The following is a 21,942-nucleotide window of genomic DNA, read 5'->3' as shown; positions in this document are numbered from 1 at the left end:
TTTTACTAATAAATAATAATTACATCTAATCTAATAGCTCACATAATCAAAACAAGTTCATACATTGGTTAATATTTTGTATAATTGTTATTATATCTATACTTCTATACTATATTATAATAATTATCACTTTCTCACTCATAAAAATGTTAGATGCAAAATTACCATTTTACCCTTAATAAACTAATTTACATTATCAATCCCTTATCTTCTAAAATATCTCCACTACCCCTTTACATCAATTACATTAAATCAATTACTTACACCGACCACCAACAACAGTCCGTCACCACACCACCAATCGTCGTTACCATCAAACCATCTTCGCATCGCGCGGGTACAATGCTATAGCATTGTATTCATGTATTCGTAAAATAGTCCCAGTTACTTCGTTTCTAGTTTACACCAATAAAGATTGATTCGAAAAAAGAAAGGTATTTCTTGTTTGTGGTGATACAAGAAAGAAATTAAAATTAATTAAAAAAATTTATTTTAAATATTTTATGAGTAGTTCAAGAATACTAAATTTTTTAAAATGTAATGTAATGAATAAGGTAATGTAATGAATTTGGCAAGTGGTTCTAAAATACGAGTAATAAGGTAAATACATATTAAAATGATACGATGCTAGACAGTAGAAACTACTACTAAATTTAACACGAAAATAAAGCAAAGCCAAAACCCCATATTGCTGATCATAAGCAAAAGTAGTATCGCAAGGGTCACATGGTAGATCATTCTAATTCACACTATCACAAATTCACAACTCACAAATGACACCATCAAATAAAAAACTATATTATTCAATATATATATATATATCAAGAAAAACGTAGTAACATTATGTAAAATATCAAAGAAATTGAGAACATGGTAACTTTATACTATTCATCATTTCATTGTAAAAAAAGTGAGAGATAAATGAAAGCCTACAACATATACATATTAACTTTTGCATGTAATACCAAAGCAGATCTTCACCGTTCCCAAACTGAGACATCGTTAATGGAGTCTACACAATGACTCCTTCAGCTCAACCATCCATCCCAGATGCCCTTGTAACTTCTAATCCATGATTCAACATTAAGCTACTATAAAACTTAGTGAACAGTTGTATATGCGCTTAAAAAAACAAACGAGTGTGATGGAAACTACTCAAATATTGCACAGCACGTAAATACCTAGTCACAGTATAAAAGGCTCTAGTTTCCACACATGTACAATCAGCCAGTAATTTACGGGTGAAGGACAAGAGGATGAATAAGAACTTCGACAATGAGCATTCGAGGGATCAGAAGGGCAACATCTTAGACAAAAATGTTAAATAAGGGAACATAAAAAATCAACTCACTTTGTTTTTCACAAAGTTAAGATTAAAAACAAAATAGTCAAAGCACAAAATATTAGAAGTTTGAGAAAACTGTTACTTACCTAAGTAAAGAGCTCTTGTTTGGCTTCTATCCCATTCAATCTGCATCATTATGTAACTCTACTTTACCTAGACCTAACTTTGGATCTACTCAATGTGTACAAGCTCAGCCTTAAGAAGTCACAATAACCCTGTGTCTATTCCATCTAGACCATGCATATCAGCAGTAAAGATAAAAAAAAATAAAAATACATAATCTTTGCTATATCATACACGCACTATTATATTAACTATGCAAAGGGAAAAGCAAATACCAATTTATCATTTATCCTACAGCACCTTCAGAGTGGCATCGCCATGATCCTTGCTATCTAGCAGTTCAACTTGTCCATATATATAGTCCTTTACAACGGTCGCATGTTTTATCTCAAACTCACAAACAACTAGTTATAGAAGTTAAGTTGATGTACTATATGATGAGAAGGCTATGATAACATAGTAACATACACATGATACATGATCAAGAAATAAAAAAAGAAGCATACACATGATCTCCAAGTTTATCTTATCATATACTCCACTAATACTTTGAATAGAACCTCATAAATAAGTATATGTAAGACAGTAAGAGTATAAGTTGATGTATCATCATAAAATGAGAACATCTTATTAACATACACATGACTTCCAAGTTTGATTAGTATATGAAATTCTTAACAGTAACTCACAAATATGTTGGTGTATCATCATACATTGACAACATCTTGATAGCATCAGAAGATCTACAAGTTTTATACCTTTAATCTCCTCCACTAGTATCGTAATCGATAACTCATAGAGTTTAGGTTAATGTATCATCATACGAAGCGAACATTTTGATAACACACAAGGAATCTCCGAGTTTGATTATCTTTTCATTTCCTACATGTAAATCATGGCATATCATATTTTGTCCAAAGTACACCTGTAAAACCATTTTACATATAACAATCACTGATTTATGTTGTCCAAATATAAAACATGTCAAACTAATTCTCATACCTGCCCTTGCCCCTTTCGGCTTGGATGCAACATTTTTCCTGACCGAAACTTCATTAGAGTCTTAGTTGGCTCAGAAGCTGAAACTGCATTTTCCTGATTAATTGTAGGTATCTGCATAACAATCAATAAAATAGTAGAAGAGTTTAGGTAAATAGCATAAAAAGGTAACCATCTTTGTCAAATTTCTATTTAGTAAACAACTTTTTTTGATGCAGAAAAAGACAAAAAGCCATCATAGTGTCATGAATTTTGATTATCGTTTAGAGTTTATGTTATTAAAGAGCCATGCCAGTACCATATGGCCAAAGTTACTCACTTGACCTGGCCACCTACACCGGTAAACGAGTAACGGAGAAGTTTGGGAGTTCATGTTACCCTGGTGCAGGAGGCTTTGTATGCGAACTAACTGAAGTATATGTATGACTATTACTGAACCCTTCCATGGCCACCCCCAAGATGTTTAGCCAGGAAAGTTCAAACCTGAGATTTCTACCACTACGCCACCTACACGGATTATCTCAAATTAAAGTTGGATCCTTTTTACCACAATTGAAACTTTAAATGGTTTTATTAGACCTAAAAAGAATGGTTGCCTGACTAAAACCTTTAACCAAAGTTGATCCTTTTTATGCAACTATCCACAAAGATGGTTGCCTAAATAATACATTTCTGATGTTTGCACAAGCGGCTATTGCTTTTATAAAGATAGATAACAATACGAATGACAGGCATATTCTTTTACCTTACAACGAGCGCAAAGCTTGACGCCATGGAATGTTAAATTTTCTATTTTTACCTCCTTCCATAGGTCCTCGGAAAATGGTTCACAACCCTCAACCAGTATGCTGAAATATGTAAACACAAATCAGAAAAGGAAGATGGTAAGTAAGATTCATAGTTCCAGACAGAAATGACAAAATGGACAGATGAGATAGGTTGACTTAAGAGGTAATTTGTCAGGGCAAAACTGTTCGGGATGACTTGACTGATTAACACGTCTTCCGATCCATGTGATAAAAACTTTGGGTGATGATAAAAACTATTTACAATAACAATAAATTATTCAGGAGGTTGTAAGCCCTTTAAAAAACTTTGGGTGCCTTTTGACATATCCGATCCATGTGATCTGATTTATGTTAGGGCAAAGTTTATATATGTTATCCCTTCGACCAATTAGTTAATTATTTGTATGCTGAATGAACTAAGAATGTAAGTTGAGATACATACTTTGGTCTAAACCGGTTTATTGGTACAGGTTCCTCGAGAAGCTCATTCAACGAATCTAGAGATTCCTGCCAACAGCAAATTAATAATCAAAATATTATATGTAATATACAAAATAGAACAGACTTATGTACCAACCAACCTGGGACACTAAAAGGAATGGATATCCATCGGAAAACAAAACTCTGAATCCTGGTGCATAAGTGGGGTCCACTGGCCTCATCTCCGACTCTATATGAGCATAAATCTTATATTAATTTGTAACTAAAATAATCATAAAACGTAAAAATGAAATCACCTTCATTAAAACGAACTAGGCGACTTGGCTTGCCAAGATAATTGGTGAACCATTTGGATGCATCCTCACCCTCATCCAAAGCAGATCCTGACCATTCCCAAACTGAGACGCCATCACATGTTTGAGGTGGTCTACACAATGAGACCTTTAGCTCATCCATCCCAGGTGCTCTTATGACTGAGATTAGAATCGTGGATCAATGTTACGGGTAGAATAATAGAAGGGCCTAAATGTAATTGTCCTATAGTGTAGGGGGTTATTGGTTATTTAGTTGGTTATATAATCTGATATGATTGTAATAATGAAGTAACGATGATTTGATAAAATTCTCTCTTTTCTCTCAAATATATTTTCTCCTCTAACAATCAATGAATCAACATTAAACTTCTACAGAGTATATCATTATGAAACCATGATAGAAAACATCAGTGACGAGCAAAAACACCAATGATCACTTGAGGTCTACAGCAGTAAAACTTTAGCTAGAAATGCTAAATAAGTCATTACCAATAATCTTTGTTTTGACAAAGAGAGGAATTTCAAAATCTTAGTAAAAACCGGAAAAAAAACTTTTGGTACCTGAACTTTGCAAATCAGATCACTTAGTTCTTATTACTAATCATATGATAAAAAAAATTAAATGGTCAGAAAATAAAATAAAGAAACTAGAGAAACAGATATACACCTAGGTAAGAGCTCTTGTTTGGCTTCCAACCAACTAAAAATGCATCATTCGGTAGCTCTACTTCGACCAAAGCTAACTTAGGATCCACTCTTTGAGTACAAGCTCTGCCTTTGGAATTCACAACAAGCCATTGCCTATCCCATCTAAACCCTGTATACCCACGGAAAGATGATAAAAGTTATAAGCTTCGTGACGTATTTCTAACAACTCATTAAACAACAAAACGAAAAAATTCACACTAGTCTATCCTTTAGAATAAGTTCATTTACAAGTCTGACACAAAAAACATAGGGAAGGCGTTACTGTTAAATACATGCGGTCATTTGCACAATGAAGATACTTAACGGCTTACTAACACTGTCACTATTGAAGCCTTATTACCTCAAGGATATAAGCTATGTAGAAAAATTAAGTAGAAATGCCGGATTATCCAAACAAAACACCGCCATAGACATCAACCAAACATTTTTCAAAACCAGACCCATTTCGATTATCGGACAGTTCTGGGCTTGTGTTTCTTTTTTAGGCTATTTTAATGCAAATCTGTCTGGAAGAAATTGTAATTTGTAAATTATCAAAGTTGGTCTATATGGGGATTGACATAAAGGCAAGTAAAGAGAAACAACAAACAAAAACACACACATTATATATGTATATATAGATATAGATAGAGATATGAAGGTTGGGGGGATACCAGTGGAAGCAAGAGGTGCATGTGAAAGAGAGATACCCCTGCAGGATTTTATTGGATACACAAATATTGACTTCACTTTGGGCAAATTTTCTTTTTCTGCCATTACTCAACTCTGTTTATGACATGAATTGTTTTTTTTTTCTTACTCAAGCAATTGTATTCAACTTTGTTACAGATTATTATTACTGTATTTGGGATTTTGTTTAGGGTTTGTAAGAGCGGTAGGAGTAGACGTGTAGTTATACTACCACCAAACCACTCACCAAGCAAACGTTGTTGGGTTATTCACTTATTTGAACTCTTTCACCTTCCAAATTTTTAATTAATAGTTTAATACCATTGAGGAAATGATTAATCTTTTATTAAGAAAAACTTTTTAAAAATTATCTTTTTTTTACAATAATATTCTAACATTTATAATCAAGAGAAATTAATATAATACATTTGTAATAATTATGATATTAGAAGAATTATTAAATACTAAAAAAAATGATTATTAAAAGAATATATGTCATTTCCTTTTTATTATAATGTTTTTTTTATATAGAAAACATAAATCATTTCAAAAAATAACAAAAAAAAAACCTCTTTTTTTAAGAACAGCGAACGGTAGGACCACAGATACCCAGACTGAATACCGAAGGCCTACCTATTCCTCTTTCCCGCCCGTCCTAAAAACCTTAATATGAGAACACATGAATTTCATTATAAAACTTGCTTACTATTATCTCTTCATATTTACACATATTATCATCATGTTAGGTAAGAAGATTTTTTAAACAAATTATTGTAAAACGAGCATAGTGCCCGCACGTTGTAGCGGCTAGAAAGTGACGACAATATAAAAGGGAGGCGGTGTGGAGAGCGAGGTAGACGGTGGAGAAGGAGAGCAGCGGCGGAAGAGGGTGATAGAAAGTCGATGAGAGTGTGTAATGATTAGAGAGAATGGGGGAAAGGAGGGTATATAAGGGTATTATGTTTAAATAGGGGTATTTTGAGAAGAAAAAAATGTTGAATTTAAGAAATTCAATACTCTTTATAAGGGAGTATAGATATAGATATTTAAAAATTTTCGTTCTTAAATAAACCTCATGTTGAAGTAAAATTAATTTGATATGCGAAAAGATCATTACATCATTATAACTTAAATCTCAACTAACACTTATTTTATATAATTAGTCAAATTTTTTGTTTATATAAGTGATAACAAAAAAATAATAATAATCAAATTTGGAAGAATTCACGTAATTAACAATGTCGTATAAACTTTTTATATGGTTACCCCGTACCGGTTTTACGTGTATTTTTATTGTTCCCTAGAGTTAAACCCAAATACGATACCTATGATTTGTTCATTTTTACAATTTATGTCTCTTTTTAATTCACTAGTATCAATATCATCACAAACACAATTTATTTTTTTTCTCTCTAAATAAAGATATAACACACACGCAAAAACCAAAATAGATGTTTCATGGTTTTTGAATCTGAAATTCAAAAATTGGATTGCCACATTTATATTTATTTTCGTTTTTTAGATATATAGGAGCGATGGACTCAACTGCAGCTCTGAATTCAAGTCATTTTGATGCTTAAATAAATTAATGACCAATAATCATGCAAAAACCATTGTTCTAACAATAATCCACCAATTTACTTGTATTATTTGATCAATTTACTTGTGTTACTAGTTGATGGAACCGCGGTTCACCATGGCTCACTTGACATGCTCCATCACCCGCGACTCAAATCAAACCTGCTGAACATTTCATCCCTCGTCAAGTAATTAGACTTCAATTCTCATAGGTGTCAAATTAGACTCAAGCTTAAATCATCATAAAGAAGCTATAAAAAGCAGTACGATAATATTCACAAAGGTGATGATACTTATAAGCCAGAGATTTTGCTACAACTTAACATATTCAGGACCAAACACCTTTTCGTAGCAAAAATAATTCTAGCCACACTAGTTGGGATTCTTTTAGGGACGATATTCAACAACATTAATCGGTTTTAAATGCAAACACAACTTTTTTTTTTTTTTTTTTTTTTGCATTTAACTAAAATTTCTTTGCTCTATTCATCATCCTAAGCTTTGTCAATTTTCTTGCAAGAACGAAGAATTCTCATGAGAGATACCTCAATTGGGTTTGCCTATCGGGTTTCATCCTGGCTCATCTTTATGGAACCCCAATCTACTGGCTACTTGGGTTAAGAAACAATGTAGACGGGTTTTTCTGTTTCTCACTGGTGGTTTGGTTAGTTTTACTAATGTCGAAGTCTTTTGTGGCCTGTATCAGTACACTTGTCACGAACTTTATAATGGTAACCTCGTTGGTAGGGAGACTAATGTGATCGTTTTTTCTGTTCTAGGGCTACTTCATATCAAATAAAGATATACCAAGATATTGGATTTTCATGCACTATTCGATCATTTGAGGTACCCATTTGCAAATGCTTTTCGATAAATCAAGATTTTGTTACTGGGTTGCTTAAATTCCTGTCAGCATTTGAAATATTGGACTATTATTGTTCACTATGTTTTGTGCCTGCATGGTTCTGCACTTCTGCTAATGGCGTTAACATAAGTAGATTCAGGGCACCCAAACATCGGCTTATAATCACCATAATACCATATAGTTTAAATACATGATGAAGCAAAGAAACCAGTCTAAGTACCCTAAAAAGTGCTTAAAGGGCAACTCTGAAACATCAATACTACTTGTTTTGTGCATAATTATGAACTTGACACAGTATAGCACTTGGTAACTACGTGGAACCACAAAGTCAACTCTGTTCAGTTTGACTTTATAATATCAGGAAAATCTCAGTTATATTCACCAACTGCACAGCTCCCTAATGGTTTCCGGGCCACAGGGTAAAATCATCTGATCAATATTACAAACAGTCTCTAAATTCAGTAACCTCTTCTTTCATCTTATAATGGTACTTTGGGCGAAAGCCAGATGTTAAACTATAGTCTATAGATTTCAAAGCTCACATATAAGCTTGGTGAGAGACTGAGAGCTTCTTCTATGGGCTTATGCAATTGGCAGATGTAGGCAACCCCCCACCACCACCACCACTAAAAGCTCAAGTTTCTATCATCAAGATTTTAAAGAGGAAATGATGACTTCAAAAACAAGAGTTACATTATTAGTGAGGTAAAGATATGAATCATTGTGTGTGATCTTACATTTATCTTGAAGATCAGATTCCTTGCAACTATTCAGTATTTGATTACCCAAACATGATCATTTCAAAATAATCAGATAATCATAATCATAATCCGCATACTCAAACATCATCGTTACAAGATAAATTACACTAATAAATTTACAAGAACTTCCAAGCACATCATAACTATACTTAAAAAGGAAGAAACTATAATAATAAAGCAAAATTAAAAATGCATATATATAAGATAATATTGACGGATCAAGATACTCTCGTGTTCATTTTGAACATGACGGGTCATGTTAGAACTATATGAGATGTGAAATCTTAAATTAAGATTAAGATGGCACTCTAATAGAAATTCCAACATCACCCATTATGTTCATTTTGAACATTAGATAATCCAAATCCAACATTAACATGATACAACATTCATCTAGAAGTTAAAAAAAAAATGAACAGGTCCAGTTTTCATAATCTACAACTGAAGGTGCAATAAGTTTGGCAGATGCATCCAAAACGAAATTTGTAAATCACTTTTGCATACCTATACCATATAAACAGACACCATCTATTTAAGATTTTAAGATATGACCTTGTTCACCAGAAGTCTCCCAACTAAGACGAGTTTGAGGGGGTAAAGAAGGACACCCTCCGCCTTTTGTTTGACATATTATTGCTTTCAGAGAATTCCTGTGAAGCGTAGAATTTATCAAGTACAGATTTGAGCGCTTGGTGTACAGAGCTCGTGATATCTTTGATGTTTACTTCATCTTTGCTACCCGTAATTAACAAATGGTTCATCATCCTGCTTCCTAAAGTTGCTATTTCTGCACGGGCTGTTTTTAAATGGAGACCATCAAGAGCTTCTTTTAAATCAGAAAGGACTTCATGTTTATATTCACAACATAGAGATGCTCTTATGGAATATGTGGATACATCTACATTGTTCCCATCTTGTTGTTCAACTTTTACTTCATCAATATCCATTGGTATAAGAACACCTTTAGTGGATTCGGTGACAGTCCTCCTCAGTTGTACCAAATGGGAGATAACTTCAGCTAGTAATGACGCTTTGTCCATCTGTGTTAATAACAAAGAAAAGTTAGCTACGATCACTTTGTATGACGTACAGTTCAGAATCAAGAAAAAGCAGATAATACTGGATTACTTTGTGGAAATACGTACAGGTAAGTGTCAGATATGACCACAAAGATTTTATTCTTTTTTATAATAATGACTTGACGTATTCGACCAACTTAACCCATTACAAGCTCCCAAAAGGGGATTATCGGGATTTAGAGTGACACATCAGTTAGCATATCGGTAGGAAGTTCAAGTGTTCGAAACTTCAACTCAATAAAAATGTTTCAAAATATGTATAGCAGAAAATTACACACTGTGTTTTCCAAGTAACTATTGAGGCATCCAAAATAAGTGTTATATGCTATGGTAAATTTCTTACCATTATATCTTACAATTTCAATAACAACAACACCCAATCTACCGGGAGAGGGGAGGTAGGATGTGGATAGCCATATCTCTACACGAAGGTAGAGAGATTGCTTCCAAAAGAGCCTATAGACAGAGGGTGTATAAATTATAAGTTCCAACCTTTATAAAATAAATTGGTCAATGAGTGTTTCAGAAGGCCAGATAAAGGATAAGAGATTATTTAATGTCAAGATAATCTTTTTCAATAAGTCACGAAGAATTTTATTTAAAGTAGTTAGTAAGAAGTTGTTATTTGATACTAACTGTGATTACTCGGATATTGATACATTTCATAATTATATCAAATACGCATAATTAAAACACCCTAAAACCTTAATCATCTCCACAATCTTAATCACCCACAGGTGGATTATATATTGAAAATATATGTTTAATCATAAAACAAAAAAGTTAATGGACAAACACACACAAAACATAGTACTCCATCCATTTTGAAAACAAAAGATATATCGTCTTTTATTGATCCAAGTTCATAATAAAATTATTATACTTATCAAAAAAGCAGTACTCCGTAATTGAGAAGCACATTAAACTTCATAACACTTGCTAAAACTTGATATATAGATATATAAGTGATTGATTTACTTAAGGAATGAATACAGGACAACTTTATTTTTTTGCATCAAGACGTTTGACCACAAAAGTGAAAATGTAGCCTCGTGCTACTAAGAGTAATTTATAAAGCAAATTCATAATTCCGGTCATCCAGCTACTTTAAACACACATATAATCTCTTATTATCTTTCAAAGCACCTACTTAGGAGCTACTAGTAGCAACCATCATTTATCCATATAGTAAACGGTAAATATCATTTTAGTAAAGATGTAAGCAGTCTAAGAGTGGCATCCCATTCCAAACTCTTAGTGTAGCCATCTAACCCAAGGAGGTTTCAACTTCAGACCTCTTGTCAGGATGTCTAACTAGTAATTACCTGTGACCTATTTCCTTTCAAGTAACAACATGGAAAATTTTCCTTACAATTTTATTAAGTTTTATGGACTTGACTACTTGTCCACAATTTATTTCCTTAATAAAGGAGTAATCACACATACTTGTTGGTCGACCAATCCATCAATAGATAGAGTAGTACCCCGTTACCAATGCAGGGCCCACATGTGAAGTTGAGAGACGCAGATTCACTCCTTGGGGATACCCAAATCATATGGTTATTAAGTGAAGGTATTTTACCGGAATTATGTGGGGATGATGAATTTCCAATGTGGTTACGACCTCCTTTACCTTTTTTATTTTTACTTGTTGGTCGATCAAATGATCAAATCACATAATAATGATCAAAATATGAAAATCCAACAAAACTATAATAAAAGAATATCAATGGTCCCCCACTCCCCCGTTTGCTACAGATACGACTTCCGAATATATTTAACAAAACTATAAATGACAACAAAAAAAAAAAAAAAAAAGGAAAGGAAAGACTTGACCTTAGTAGTGCCCGGAACAAGACTGCGAAGCATAGAAAGATGACCATTAATTCTCTCTCTTCTTCTTCTCTCAGCTTCACTATGATTCCTTAACGCCATTAGCGCTTTTTCAGCTTTAACCCCTCTCTTTCCATTATTATTATAATTAGAATAAACATTATTATTATTATAATTATGATTATTATTATTATCATAACTATAAATATTGCTCATATTACTATTATTATTCCCATAATTAATTCCAGGTGTAACTATAGGAGCCCTTACAATTTCACCCTTTTCATTATCCAAAACTAATGACGACGAAGTAGAAGACGACGTCGTTTTACCTCTCATCATCATCATCCTCATCATCATTTCTTTCAACGCATATTCTTCTGTTGATGTAAATCCTTTGAAACAATTTTCAGGGATTTCCATATGTATATATATATTTATTTGTAAATATGGTATTTTTTGGTTGTTTACTTTGAGGGAACCTTTTGGTTTTTCTTCTCCATTGATGATGATGATGATGATGATGATGTCATTTTTGTCTTCTTCATTGAGTGGTTTGAAGGGCGACACACAGGGGTTTAAGTAGACTATAGTTAAATATATTTTTATTGAAAATTGGTCAACGGTAAGTTTTTTCACAATAATATAATTGGGCAGGTTTAAAGTTGGTTTTACCAAATTAATTTTTCTGATTATAAACTTCCAACAAGCCGCTTTTGGTCACAAAATGTAGACGAGGGTCATTTTCCAAAAGTTTAATTTAATACCCACAATTATAAAAATTGGATTTTATACATGTAAGACAGCTTTTCGGGTCTTCCAAACAAAGATAAAAGGATTTCAAAGAAATATTGGTCTAAGGATTGTAAAACTATTTTCGTAAACAGGTGAAAGATAATTTGAGACCAACTAAAAAAAGTCCAAAAAAGAACCATTGATTTTCGTTTTTACAAAAAAGTCTTGTATATCGTAGTAGATGATGATGGTGTACAAAAATCAATGGTCCTAGTTGGTCCTAAAATAAGAGGTGGTCTCAAAATATCAAACCCCTAACTTCGTAAACATATATATATATATGGGGGATGAGAATATAAGGCTGTCGGGTATCTAAGCTTAGGTGTGGAACACTCACATATTGTTTTTTTAATCCATAAAAATCATGGGGGCCCATGAATTTATTCATTAAACAAAAAAATAATAAAATATTAGTATATGAGGGGTTCCACACCTAAGCTTAGGTGCCGGACAGCCTTATATTCCCTTTTCCCTATATATATATATATATATATATATATATATATATATATATATATATATGACAAATTAATGTTATAAAAGAAGATTTACATATGGATGTATCATAAAAAGTCTGTCTCTTAAACCAACGGGAAACCAAAACCTAATATTAGAAGGTCGAATTTACCTGGTTATGATGGATTGATTGGTCTATCTTAGATGAATTAGTTTTGTATATAGTTGCGTTTGTATCTTAGATTGATTGGTTTACACTTTGGGTCTGGGTTTGGTATTAAGTCAAATCAACTTAATCCTTAAAACTGATTACTTTGATGGATTGATTGGTTTATCTTAGATGAATTAGTTTTGTATATAGTTGCGTTTGTATCTGTGAATTTTCATGCATTCGTTTTATCGTGATCCATATATATATATATATATATAGGGTAACACTCCGGTGAGAATACTTTTAAAATAAGAACGGTGAGAACACTTAAAAACATCATTTTGATGCATTAAAAGTCCATAAAACTAACATAGTGCTTAACTAATTATCATTATTTAAGTGTTTAACAACACATTAATTCGTCAAAATCGAAAAAATCACGTTTTTTTTTGTGTGCATCCATCTTGGATGCATATTCATCAATATGATGCATCCAACAAAAAACGAGATTTTTTCGATTTTGACGAACACATAAATAATGATAATTAGTTATGCACTATGTCAGTTTTATGGACTTTTAATGGATCAAAATGTAGTTTTTAAGTGTTCTCATTTGTTCTCATTTTAATTTCGTTCTTATTTGATTTATATAGGGTAACACTCCAGTGAGAACAGTCTTAAAATAAGAACGGTGAGAACACTTAAAAAACATCATTTTGATGCATTAAAAGTCCATATAACTAAAATAGTGCATAACTAATTATCATTATTTAAGTGTTTAACAACACATTGATCCGTCAAAATCGAAAAAATCACGTTTTTTTGTGGATGCATCATTTTGAAGAATATGCATCCAAAATGGATATACAAAACAAAAAACATGATTTTCTTGATTTTGACAGGCCAATGTGTTGTTATACACTTAAATAATGATAATTAGTTAAGCACTATGTTAGTTTTATGGACTTTTAATGTAACAAAATGATGTTTTTTAAGTGTTCTTACCGTTCTTATTTTAAGACTGTTCTTATTTGATTGTCCCCATATATATATATATATATATATATATCGCAATCAAATGAAAACCAAATTAAATTGAGAACAAATGTAAACACTTAAAAACTACATTTTGATTCATTAAAAGTCTATAAAACTGACAGTGCACAACTAATTATCATTATTTAAGTGTTTAACAACACATTGATCCGTCAAAATAAAAAAACATCACTTTTTTGTTGAATGCATCATTTTAATGAATATGTATCCAAGATGGATGCATAAAAAAAGTGATTTTTTTGGTTTTGACGTATTAGTGTGTTGTTAAACACTTAAATAATGATAATTAGTTATGCACTATGTTAATTTTATGAACTTTTAATGCATCAAAATGATGTTTTTAAGTGTTCTCACCGTTCTTATTTTAAAAGTGTTCTCACCGGAGTGTTACCATATATATATATATATATATATCTTGGATGCATATTTATCAAAATGATGCATCCAACAAAAAATGTGATTTTTTTGATTTTGACGGATCAATGTGTTGTTAAACACTTAAATAATGATAATTAGTTATGCATTATGTCAGTTTTATGGACTTTTAATGCATCAAAATGTAGTTTTTAAGTGTTCTCATTATATATATATATATATATATATATATATATATATATATATATATATATATATATATATATATATATATGGAAAAGGGAATATAAGGTTGTCCGACACCTAAACTTATGTATAGCATTGTATAATAAATAAAAAAATTAACAACTTCTTATTACTATTATTATGACATATCACCTATTTCTTATGTAGAGCATTGTATAATAAATAAACCAATTAACAACTTCTATTATGACATAGTAACAGTATCCAACGTGCCTAACCATTGAAAGTAAAGGCCTAGCCGATCATAATAAATTAACCTTAGGTAAAAGCAACGACCATTCAACAATCAAAGAATTAAAAAGACGTATTTTTAAAAAATGGAGTACTCATTCAACAACTATGAGTTTCTCAAACATGTAACAAAGACATATTGTTCATGATGTTTGTCAATAAATGATAATATGATAGAACTACTGTGTTACATAAGGGCTGACATATTTTGTTCATGTGATGGAGATTCTTTATAATTATTTCAAATTTTATTAAAAAGTTGGGATGATCCTTACCTTTGAATTAAAATCAAATGTTACAATTTAAAATTTATCTTTGAATCTTCACTTTTGATTTTAATTATAAAGTCATCTTCACCTCATCAGCTTTACAAGTAAAAGTTGCCCCAACTTTATAGGATCTCCATCCTTGTTCATTATATTTATCGATAAATGATATATGATAGGAACAATGTGTTGCATAAGGGCTGCCAAATTAGCACAACACCTCTATCTTTCGTTAGCACAACACCTCTATCTTTCGTTGTACTTAATTAAAATATGGGATGTGTAACCCGATGTTTCACATGCATAATGATGAAAATACAATACTTAGTAATGGTAAAAGAAATAGCTAGATACGACAGCATCACAGCATACATTAAGACATTAAGTTCCAACATAACATGAAAAGTAGCTGGTAAGTAGTTCCAACAACATGGATGGATGATCAAAGTTTGACAGAACACAAATGAGCAAGGTAGTAATAAGAAACCTAAATAATACCGGTAATTAAGAAACAATTACACTTTATTCTTGAGTTTTTTTAGTGAGGGATAGGAAAGGAAAGAATAAGAAAAAACCTAATTTTTTCATTCTTGAGTTTTTTTAAACAAGAAAAGAAAAAGAATGATAGAATAACTTAAATGTTTTTTGTTCCAATTTTTTTCCAGCCAAAATTGGACAGATTTGGATGAAAAAGTTTGCATCCATGTGTAAAAGTACAAATCTATCCCTATGTGTTTATTGCTGCTGCTATTGGTAATATGAGCTATGAAACAACAAACAAATAAAGTGATGCAACAGTTGTGGTTGTTTATGGCAACACCAGTCTACCACTAATGAGTATTGTAGAGATGGTGGGGATATGGTTTTTGTGTTTGTAATTAAAAGGCGAACAGAAAGCAGAGGAGACGGTGTAAGTTATCAAAGATGAATTATGAAGGGTTGGTGGGGGCCTTTTTGTGCAGACTATGAAGAGATGGTGGGGTTCTTTTTGTGCAGATTTCTATATTACAAGTGCGTCTATCTATGTAAGTATATTATATCTGCTGAATTTAAAACAATAAATGTTTGATTTTTATTAATATTAATATATATATGGAAAAATAGTTGCAGTTGAAGAAATTTGAGGATAAAAATGATAATATAACATAGCTGCACTTGAACTCAAAAATGTTTTTTTATGATTATAATTTTCTCATTTTCTTTGGTTGTAAATCTTGGATTTAGTGTTTATAACTTTTTGTTTGTTTGCTATTAGTTTTATTGTTTGGGCTATAGTCATAGATACGTGTTTAGAATATTTTTGATTATTGAGGCAAAATCTATTCGATAATATGTAGGATTTAGAAGTAATTTGATTGATTATGCACAGGGTGTTGGGATATTTGTAATTAATGACATGGAATAACCATGTGTAATTAAATATTTGTTAGTATATGACATAGAATATCCATGTAATCAATAAAGGAGTTAAAAAAATAAAAATAAAATAAAGGATAAGTACCTGGGAATGTAATGAACTACGAATGTTTATGTTGTGTAATGAACTACGTGAATGTCTATTGTATGTAATGAACTTTCAAATCCCGGTTATTGGATGAACCCGAGTATATGTGGCAACCATATAAGCTGCCACTTGTATGTTTTTGAAAGTTTAACACATACAATAAACATCAAGTAGTTCATTACACAATATAAACATTCGTGCATAGTTCATTACATTCCAAGTTATTTATCCCATAATGAGTTTTAAAAATTTTTTTAACCGGCTACCTGTACGAAGCCTAACAAAAGTCGTTTTATTCAGTTTCATTTCCCTTGAATAGATTTTTTTTTTTTTGTTGGAGCCTCATAAAAACAAAAGTGTCAAAGTTGGAGTACTTTCCAAGTAATTAGCCCAAATAATAATAGGGATCTTTTTACGACTGCATATATGCTCACTTGTGTTAGCAAAGCTTCTTGTTTTGTGGAGTTTTGGAAGGTGAATTGCATAAGTTTTTGGTCCTCTTTTGTTCTAGAACATTAATTAAATAGTAATTTATTCTTGTTTAATCATTCATTATGGTCCATTTAAGTGTTAGATTGAGCCTATGTCGTCGTAGTTTGTAGGATTAATTAGGGAACTGATGTTGATTTTTGTAACGAATTACGAATTTGTGGTGATTCTTAATTGAATTGTGATCCGAATGTACTTACAAGAATACCTGAAAACTTTGATGAAATCGCCAATAACTAATGAATAATGAGAAAGAAGAAGGTTTTGGTTCGGCCTAGATTGACTTTAACCAAAGTGAAGGTTCATGAAGCGCAAAGTTTGTTATCATATATATGATTTTCACATATTCTTAGTTTACAAGAACACATACACACTTGGCAAACCACATCTTATTCATTGTGAGCTTAGAAAATGCAATTATAAAACTCAAAGGCAGTACGTTTGTAAATCCTAGCTCATATAGTTTTTTGTGCATTATAAGATATTTTTAACATATTTTTAGGTGACAACAGCACATAATATTATTGCATTTCTAGTCACACTAGCTTGCTATCTACTATCTAGAATGCCTTGAGTGCTGGGCGCGGGTTAAGGATCGTATGTGTGGTGTGTGAACTATTTGCGTGATAAAAAGAAAGGCTAAAGACTTTCATCCTAATAAAGGTGATCGAATAATCACTTAAAGTGAATGATGAATGGATGTGATTCTTATGATATTAAGTAAAGGAACACATCTTTTAGCTCTATCATGTAAAGATCGAGTTGCTACCTATACTTGATGACCGATATGATGCTCGGCCACTGTTGCTACTACAAAGTATTCTTTACTTCCCTTAGTTATTCATGAAACATGGGGATGTAGTTACATGCTCATGATACTACAGTTGTCGACTTAATAGTGATGTACTTTGAAATAGCTATACCCATTGATCGAGGGATGAAGAGTCCCTGGCCGGGAATTTGGTCTTATCAATCCTAAACAACGATGCGTATGGGCACATCGACTTTACTAAATTGTCATGTTGGGTTCCCTTTTGTTCATTTTACATATGAACACACATTATCATGGTGAATTGAATCAAATTTGAGTTGTTAAATGGCATTTCTTAAAAGCTAAAAGATGCTTGAATCGAAGGTGATCAAATGTAACAACCCGTCCGGTGTTACAAAGTTTTACATAGTTAAAAAATATATATATATTAAAGGTCAAAATTAATATACTTTAATAATTTAAAATTGAACATTTTTTTTAATGAGACGGAATTGTCTAACGGAATCAATTAAAGGACGAACCTCGACCCTTATCTGTATATAAAGGACGATGGTTGATAATATTGAAGTTCAGAAACGAAAGGTGATGTTGCGTGTAAACCACAAAGACGATACACACATTTAACTCTAAAATTATAGATAGTTATATCATAAATTTAAATTAAAAATTTACTTTTTAAAATAAAAGAAAAACAGTGTCTCTTAAAAAAATACCAAAATATACTAATCGTGTTTTTGTATTGTAGATATAAGCTTTCTTTTGGAAAAAACACTTTCCTTTTTTTTAGGCACAGAAATAAGTACTGACAGAGTTACCATCTTAATAAAATCCCATACACCCGTAAAATCATGGGGATAATAGTAATTAAACAGCTGTTGTTGTCCTTACATTCAGGAAGATGATTATTGATATGATGATTGATTTAATATGTGACACAAGATTTAATATTTCCCATAAAATCATTTGTATATGAAGTTTGAAGAGTTTTTTTTCCAAAATAGTGTAATGGAGAATTTTATTTACCAAACTAGTATGTTTTTAAAAATATTTACCATTTTGGTTTAAAATTTAATTTAACATTATATAGTATTATGGTATTACATCATTATACATTAAATTTTTACAAACAATTATCTTTTTATAACCTCCACCAATCATCTTATATTATATTTTATTATATGAAATTGATTAAAACTTTGAAATTTAAAAATACTGAAAATAACTAATGAGTAAACTCTTTAAATAATCTTTTTCACAAACTATTATTATTATATTATCTTTTTAAATCCTTCGTCAATCATTTCACATTATATTTTATTATATTTTTTTATAACTAATAAGTAAACTCTTTAAATATCTTTTTCAGAATTTGATTTGTTACCGAAATATATAAGATGACTTTGTAGTTATATTTTAGACACTGAATCATAAAAGATAAACTTTGCGTAAGATCTTGAGGGTTACCTATGCCGACCCATTTAGCCAATTTTAATAATAAATGGTGATCTAAAAATTAAAATTTTGTAGCGGTATTTGAAAGTCGGATGGTTATGGTAGTATTCTTGAATCTGATTACCAAATTATTCATTTCATTTTAACCAAAAGTCCAGATTATTCATTTCCCTTTAACCAAAAGTGTAAGTGTTACTTGTATTTATATATTTGTAAATATGTAATTCTGATAACGTTTTTGAATCTCATTACAAAATTATTCAGTTCAACCGTTAAATTTACAAATTTAAAAAAAAAAAAATTTATTCAGTTCATTTTGACCGAAAGTTTCAATTTTTTTTTTTTCCTAAAACACATAAAAAAAATGACAGTCATTACATGCGTATATGTTATAAGAAAACCAATTACTGTTATTGTTATTTTTATAAAAGTTGAATAACAACACTATAACGGGTAAAGTAATGTTAAATTAGTTTTAAACTTAATGAAAAAATTATTAACTTAAGTTTCAACCCAAAATAGTATATATTTTTAAAATTATACTAATTTGGTAAATAATTTTTTCATTACACTAGTTTGGAAAAAAATCTGCTCGCCCCAATTAAAACAAAAACAAAATCCCACATGTCATAAAAATGTCAGGCCACATTGCTATTGAATTACAAGCTGAAATAATCAAAAGAGTTCCTATAAAACCACTACTTACGTTCAGGTCCGTTTCAAAGGCACTCATCGACAGCCCCAAATTTGGTGATGATTATTGCATCCGCCAATCACAGCCCCGTTTGCTTATAAGGTACATTCCTATTAAAAAAAATGAACAATTTAATAATAAATCTATACATAATGGTCCCAGTTACAAATATGTTTCTGCTTCTGATGATAATGAAATTGACGATGATCATATTTTTGACAAATACCATATTCCTAGTACTGCGCTTCCTAATCTGTTAACAATCTTAAATTTTCAAAAGTTGTCGGTTGCTCTCACGGCTTGTTTTGTTTCTACGGTTCGGATTATAGAGAGTTTGTAAATGTTCCTGTGCTGAATGTTCTGTCTGAGCGGTACGAAACTGTTTTAGGTTTTGGGGTTAGTCCTCGAACTAAGGAACCGAAGATTGTTAAGATTAATAGTTTTGTTAGTCCGGAAATTGTTGACATGTCGGTTGTTATCCCTTGGCGAGTTGAGGTTTTTAGTTTAAGGTCGGGACGTGGAAAGGCTTATCGTGTAGCGTAAACGATCTGCATTGTCGTGATTCGATTAGGTTTGATTGGTCTCAGGTTGAGCTTGACGGGGTTATACATTGGCATGCTTTTGATATGATGAACGTGGGTGGAAGGTCTCGTTTTCATCATATGATTATGTCGTTTGATTTGAGTAGTGAGAGATTTGAAGAAATATGCCTTCCGGGTAATCTAGCACGTTTAGATGAATTTGATCTATCTATATCTAAACGAATGGAGTCTGTTGTCGTGCTGGAAGTCTATGATAATGAAACTTCTTATGGTGTATGGTTGATGAGGCAAGGTGTTACTAAATCATTTACAAAGTTATTCAATATTATGACACCCGATTCATCTTTTTATATAGTATGTGTATTTATGAGGAACGGTGAACCTGTAGTTGACTATGGATCTGATGCACTTTTTGGTTATAACCCTTGCTCAGAACGGTACAAGGATCTTGGAATTGTTGGAAAAAAGTTTTAGCTTCTCGGTGAAGTCATACATGGAAACTCTACTTTTGATTGATCAATGAAATTGTAGTGGAGCTTAGAGCATACAACCATTCAGGCAGGCACGCAAGGTATGGAAATTGAAATGGAATTATCTAATATATTAGTGAAAGTTAATGGAACGTTTAATGTATTTCATGATTTCGTCTAGATTGATGATGTCTGTTGGTAGTGGGATCAATGTGTCTAATTGTTATTACTTTGAATCTAAAGGAAAAATATTGTGAGTTATTTTCACTTGTATTTGGTTTCGTGGTAATTGTATTACTACTTCCTGGAAACTTTTTGTTATGTGATACCAAATCGTCTGCTATGATTAGTGATTAACATAATAAGGTATTGGTTGGTAGGAATAAACTGATTTATCTGAACATGGTTGTTTTATGAACTTGTAAAGTGCTGATTAATCTTTACGTAGTGAGTATCCACTTACTTATCAAGTTATAATATGCTTACAGAATTTTTATTCTGTTAAAAAAGAAGAAGGTCTTGAGTATGAATCTCCCTGAGTCCCTTATAGGTTTTCTACGCCTTCGACCTGTAAGGATAGTAAGACCTAGGATGAGTGTTGACAGTTGTATTGGACCTATTATGTGTTATTGGACCAGTTCTACTTGTTATTCGCATGGTTGTAAAACATGCCCAAGTCGTCCTTTTACTTGCCGAGTGCTCTTACGTCGGACGTCGGAGAGTTAGCGTAATTCAAATAGGAAAACGACCAACGGGGTAAACATAAAAATGCGGTCAAGATCTGTGAAATTTGGTCAAGATCGCTGACACGGTTGTTAGATCTTTAAAATATTAAACAAACTACCTTTTTTATAAAAAAAAAATTCAGAATGTATTTTATTTTTATACCTATAATTTCAAATTTGAGTACTCCCCAATAGAATTTCATCGTTGATTTTCAGGTTTTTGGAAAAGGAAGATGTTTTTTTGCGAATGTTAGAACACATGGAAACAATGCTTT

At 31.6% G+C, this 21,942-nt stretch overlaps 2 protein-coding genes across 3 annotated transcripts; both read right to left on the bottom strand.

Moving 5' to 3' along the window:
• Positions 1 to 1,998: 1,998 nt before the first annotated feature.
• LOC122581617 (mitochondrial amidoxime reducing component 2-like) lies at positions 1,999 to 5,594 on the bottom strand. 2 transcript variants are annotated; one of them, XM_043753861.1, is made up of 8 exons: positions 5,312 to 5,594; positions 4,618 to 4,767; positions 3,933 to 4,109; positions 3,777 to 3,865; positions 3,638 to 3,702; positions 3,153 to 3,255; positions 2,411 to 2,521; positions 1,999 to 2,290 (listed from the first exon to the last, which is right to left on the bottom strand). In XM_043753861.1, the coding sequence occupies exons 1-8, from the start codon at positions 5,412 to 5,414 to the stop codon at positions 2,276 to 2,278; spliced, it is 813 nt and encodes a 270-aa protein (XP_043609796.1). In that variant the 5' UTR covers positions 5,415 to 5,594; the 3' UTR covers positions 1,999 to 2,275. The 2 variants fall into 2 exon arrangements, with proteins under 2 accessions (XP_043609796.1, XP_043609795.1); XM_043753860.1 differs by having other exon boundaries at positions 1,999 to 2,333; positions 5,312 to 5,592.
• A 3,110-nt stretch (positions 5,595 to 8,704) lies between these two features.
• LOC122582868 (transcription factor bHLH30-like) lies at positions 8,705 to 12,082 on the bottom strand. Its single transcript, XM_043755301.1, has 2 exons — positions 11,447 to 12,082; positions 8,705 to 9,571 (listed from the first exon to the last, which is right to left on the bottom strand). Exons 1-2 carry the CDS (start codon positions 11,864 to 11,866, stop codon positions 9,107 to 9,109), a joined length of 885 nt encoding a protein of 294 aa, XP_043611236.1. The 5' UTR covers positions 11,867 to 12,082; the 3' UTR covers positions 8,705 to 9,106.
• Positions 12,083 to 21,942: the final 9,860 nt, after the last annotated feature.

The sequence above is a fragment of the Erigeron canadensis genome, chromosome 9 (genome assembly GCF_010389155.1).
Source record: "Erigeron canadensis isolate Cc75 chromosome 9, C_canadensis_v1, whole genome shotgun sequence".
NCBI classification, from domain to species: Eukaryota; Viridiplantae; Streptophyta; class Magnoliopsida; order Asterales; family Asteraceae; genus Erigeron; species Erigeron canadensis.
Note: the sequence above shows the minus strand (reverse complement) of the source record. Positions and strands in the feature narration are given on the sequence as shown.